The sequence below is a fragment of the Apis dorsata genome, unplaced genomic scaffold (genome assembly GCF_000469605.1).
Source record: "Apis dorsata unplaced genomic scaffold, Apis dorsata 1.3 scaffold_486, whole genome shotgun sequence".
Lineage (NCBI taxonomy): Eukaryota > Metazoa > Arthropoda > Insecta > Hymenoptera > Apidae > Apis > Apis dorsata.
Window position 1 is genome coordinate 1,066,064 of NW_006263721.1, and position 5,141 is coordinate 1,071,204.

The 5,141-nt window shown below is 20.3% G+C and overlaps 1 protein-coding gene across 1 annotated transcript in view; it reads left to right on the forward strand.

Moving 5' to 3' along the window:
- The window catches only part of LOC102677018 (FERM domain-containing protein 5), a 65,811-nt gene that overhangs the window by 58,977 nt on the left and 1,693 nt on the right, over positions 1-5,141 (forward strand). The window contains 1 exon segment of the mRNA XM_006620193.2: positions 907-1,503. Coding sequence (XP_006620256.1) covers positions 907-1,503 — 597 coding nt within the window.

The window sequence follows — 5,141 nt, forward strand, 5'->3', positions numbered from 1 at the left end:
AAATAAATTCATAGAATATTTTTGATCTAATTTACTAGAAAGATAAAAATGAAAATATTCTTTAATAATTAAATATTTTATTATTTTTAAAACTTTATATTTCTTAATTTTGAAATTAAATTGTTATTAATTGATTAAAACATATATATCAAATTTTAACAATTGGCTAATTTTTTTAATATGAAAGATTATATGTACAAAATTATATATACAAGAATCGAACGAAAATTGTTATATTATTATTCAATATTCATTTATTAACATATTAAAGAAAAAAGAAAAAGATATTTATTTGAGGAAATTCATAACTTATCTCGCATATTTAATGAATTACTTTGGTTTATATATAATTTACTATAATTTTACATGAAAATGAAATATTTTTGGCATAATAATTTTTTATATATAATAATTTAATCTAAAGTTTCGAATATTGTTGCGGGAATAGCTGATCGAAATGAAATTCATTAATGTCATATATGGATAGATGTGTTAATAAGACAAATCTAGGAAAGTTTATATTTAGAATAAAAAAGAAGAATAAATCACAATAATTTGTTTTAGATTTTTCAAAAGAAATTTTATCAAAATTTATCAATAGATTTATTCAATTACTTGTTCATATTTCAATCTTTGTGATCTAATATCAAATTCACTTTGATTCATTTTTCTTTCTAATATTTTTTAATTTTTTTATATTTTAATATAATTTAGAAATATTAGAGATATTTCAAGATTATAACAATATATATAAATTATTAAATATGCAAAGTAATAATAATCGTCAGTTTCTTAAATAAACATATATATGTATGTAAAAAACGAAATTAATCAATTAAAATCAGCGCTTCTTTGGCTTTTTAGATCGTTGATTTGTCTTTTCTTTTTTTTTTTCTGTTCGTTTAGCAGTAGATGAAAATGATACGCATGTGAGAGCCACCCACAACACCACCACTACCACCACTACCACCACCACCATCACTTTCAACACCACCACAAATCGTACGAAAATTAGAATGAAATATCCCAAGAACACGCTGAACCGACCTCAACCATTGTACAGTCAAAAAATAGTGATAGGCTCGGAGGAATTACTCGGGCGTGACATCGATAACGTCGTCAGGCAACATATAAATACCTTCGAAAAGAGTCCGAAGGTTGTCAGATCGACCGCCTTGATAATAAAGAGTTCTAAAATATCGGCGGAGTCATTGAAAGCTGGTAAAGAGATCGCGAACGAGACTTACGTATTCCCGACACCCGATTCGGGAACGATTATCACAACAGTGATAGATGACGGTCCGTTCGATTCTAACACCGTCGGTAAGATCTTGCGCAGGTCCAACGAGCAGGTAAGCATGCTCGTTCGTCAGGAGAATGAGGTTGAATGTCGCGGCATCGGAACCATGACGAAAACAGCAAACGGTTACATTGCATCGGAAACAACTGACGTCGAAGACGTTAGAAACGAAGTCGAAGCCACAAAACGACAGGAAAGGACAGGTAAATTAGGCGATGAGTTTCTCCTTCATTCACTAAATAATAACACATATGTATAGATTGTCTCATTTGATTTTAATATCTTGATTTTTTTAGTATTATTGTTTTTAATGAAAAATATTTTATATAAAATTTGAATAATGTTAAGGACAATATATTATGATATTATTATGATGTTTTTTCGTCAATAAATGCGTAAAAATCGCGTAAAAGTTTGTTTTTCTAAATAGAATTAAATATTTTTTAATGTATTAATACAAAAAATTTGTGTATAAAAAATATTAACAATTATTAACTTAAAAAATATTTCAATTTGAATTTTGTAAAACTTATTTTATATTTTCTGTATTTTACTTACCATCATGCAAAAAATTTTAAAATTTATATTGAAATATTTCCTAAATAAATAATTTTTAATCATAATATTTTTTTGTAAAATGTTGATTTGCATTGATTATCTATTAAAAAATATATAATATTATTTAAAAAAACGAAGTTGACTCTCATATGACTTTTATACATTCAAAAAAAAATTAATAACAGAATATGCATATCTTGACAGAATTCAACTTTTATTTGAAATATTTTTCCTTAATAAGAATAATAATAAGAATAATAATTGAAAAACCAAAATATCAAAATGAGATGGGACATACGCGAAAATTCTCCTTCCATTTTTATCGTTATATATCTTCTCCTTATTTAATCGTTCATCCAGTAAATATTATTTATTGTTTATTGCATCAATATACACACATAGTATTGAATTTTCTTTTCTTTTTTCTTGCTTTTTTTTGCATAACATTAATATATTTGAAAAGGCATGATCCTTTTTACGATAAGTTTTTTTTACATTGCACTGCATGTTTGTAGATTTAATCAGTGATTTCATCTAGAGGTACGTAAATAACGTGTTATCAAATATTCTTAACCAATTGTAAAACTAATTAAAAAATTATATATAATTAATTAAAATTATATTATAATTAATATTTTACACTTGTTAATATTTCTTTATAAGAATATTACAATTAGTTTTTGTTTTTGCTCTGTTTCTCATAATCATTATATTATTTTTGTTACAATAATTTATTAAATTATCACATTTCTTCAGATTTTATATTTTTTTCATATTTCAAATTATTTATAATCGCAATAAAATTTTCAATTAGAGATATTTTAACATATATATGTATGTATTTGTTATATATATATGTATGTATATATTTATAATATATATAATAAAAGTTGAAATTCGTGATATAAATAACTATGAAGTATTAAATGTAATATATTCTATTTGAAATATTTTTTTAAAATAATTAATAATATTTTGAAGATAATTGAATTCGAAGATTTAAATAACATATCCAGTAAATAATGATAGATAAAAGATTATTCTATATATAAAATTAAATAAAAAATATATAATTTCTTTGCATAAGACTGTATTTCTAAAAAAAATCGAATTTGAAAATTTAACAAGTATTTAACATTTGAATCCAATTTTTTTTTTAATTTAGTCAAATAAAGAATTTTAATAATTTTTTAATTTATCAAATTAATATTTTTATATAATTATATTTATTTAATTTAACATTTTTTTAATATATTTATTTTAGCATGTAGAATGAAATTCTTACGATGCAATTATTTATTCAATTAAATATTCAATTAAAAACAAGTTTAGGTATTTATTTAATAAGTTTCTAAATTTGATTCTCAAAAATTTTTTATTTCCAATAAAATTTTATTTTTTTTTTTTCTATCTTTAAAATTCTAAGTATTTCCAAAATCTCTTTAACTTAATGTATCGCAAATTTCAAGCGAAGTTGATAAAAAATTTAAAACATGTTTTTATAAGTTAAATGGAGATAAAAATAAAGAATATAAAAATTTTTAAAAACTTTATTTTTTAATTATTGGCAATTAAGAATAAAATAAAAATATATTTGAATATATGAAAGAAAGTTAATAAAAAAGTATAAAATACTCTTAAAAAAATTTTTTTTTAATTTTTAAAAAATTTTTAATTGTTTATAACTATAAAAAAGTATCAATCGATTTTTTTATTCTTTATTTTTCGTATTTTAGATCTTATAGATCTAAAATACTATTTAAATTTTCTATTTTTTAATTTCCTATACGTATATCTATATATTTATATCAATGTATTGTAATATAATAGTATTGTATGCATATATATTACATAATATATNTTTTTTTATTATTAAATAGAAGGATAAGTATTCTGCAAAAAAAATTGGGTGAGAGAAAATCAAAAAAAAATAAGTATTATTCATATAAATATATTTTTAATTCATTCTTAAATAACATTTATTTGTGGAAAAAATAATTAAAAAAAAGGGATTGACAGACAAATCGAAGTGTTTTTAATTATTAAATGACATTTATTTATATGAAAAATGAAAAAGTAAATAAACTAAGATTGATAGGCAAATTCAATTGTTTATAATTATTTATAAACTATAGTGAACTAGTATTGATATAATATGTAGTCATATAATAATCGAATAGAAAATAGAATAAGGACCTTTTCGTCAGACAAAAAGTAGAATAGATATTAGTTAGAAAATTAAAAAGAATATTGTCTTTAATTAAAATATTCTATTTAGCTTTTTTTTTTATTTTTGAAAATATGTTGAAATATTTATATATTTCATATTATATTTATATATTATTTAATTTTTTCAAATCTTAAAATGTTAGATAGAACAATTGAAATTTTTGACTCGAAAGATAGTCGAATTTTCCGAATTTTGAATTTCTATAATTTGAAAATCTCTATAAAATTAAAAATTATTTCCAATAAAATTTTATTAATTTTGACACATTAAAAATTTCAGAACAATAAAAAAATAGAATTTATAATCAATTTTATATATTCTATAGATTTAAAACAGAATTGTATTACGCAGCAACGAAGTTTTGATATCTAATATTAACAATAAGATTTAAACTTTAAATAAAGTTATCGATTTTATCTATTAATTTAAAGATTTACATAGTACGTAAAGATTACATTAGTACGTAATTTTGTCTTAATATATAATATTGTCTCATTATATAATATTTCCATCAAGGAAATCATTATACAATTTTTTCATCATTATCAATTTTCTACTTGTCATTTAATTTTATCAGAATTTATAGGATTAAAATAAGATGTTTTCTTTTGATATCATTATATGGTCCATCACTAAATAAATTCATGTTTGATCTCCTTATTCGCCTGTATTAGAAAGAAGAGTTTATATGTAATATACACATGTGTAATAAATGTTGTACGCTTTATTTCACTTTTCTATTATTATGTAAACACGCAATCATAATATGTTTACAATTATTTTTTAAATTATTCGTTATTTCAAAGGATATTTCAAATAGAAATTATTTTATTTCGTAAAAGACATAATTTGATATAAATAATTTTTTTTTTCAAAACTTTATTTTTTTAAATGATATTTTTTAATAGATTAATAAATAAAATTTATTATTCTTTAAATAGAATAAAAATATAAGAATAAAAATAGAAATAAAAATATAATTTTGCAAAAAAATTAGTTTTTGAAATATTTTAATTCTATTTTGTAAAATTTATCATATGACATAATATGCCA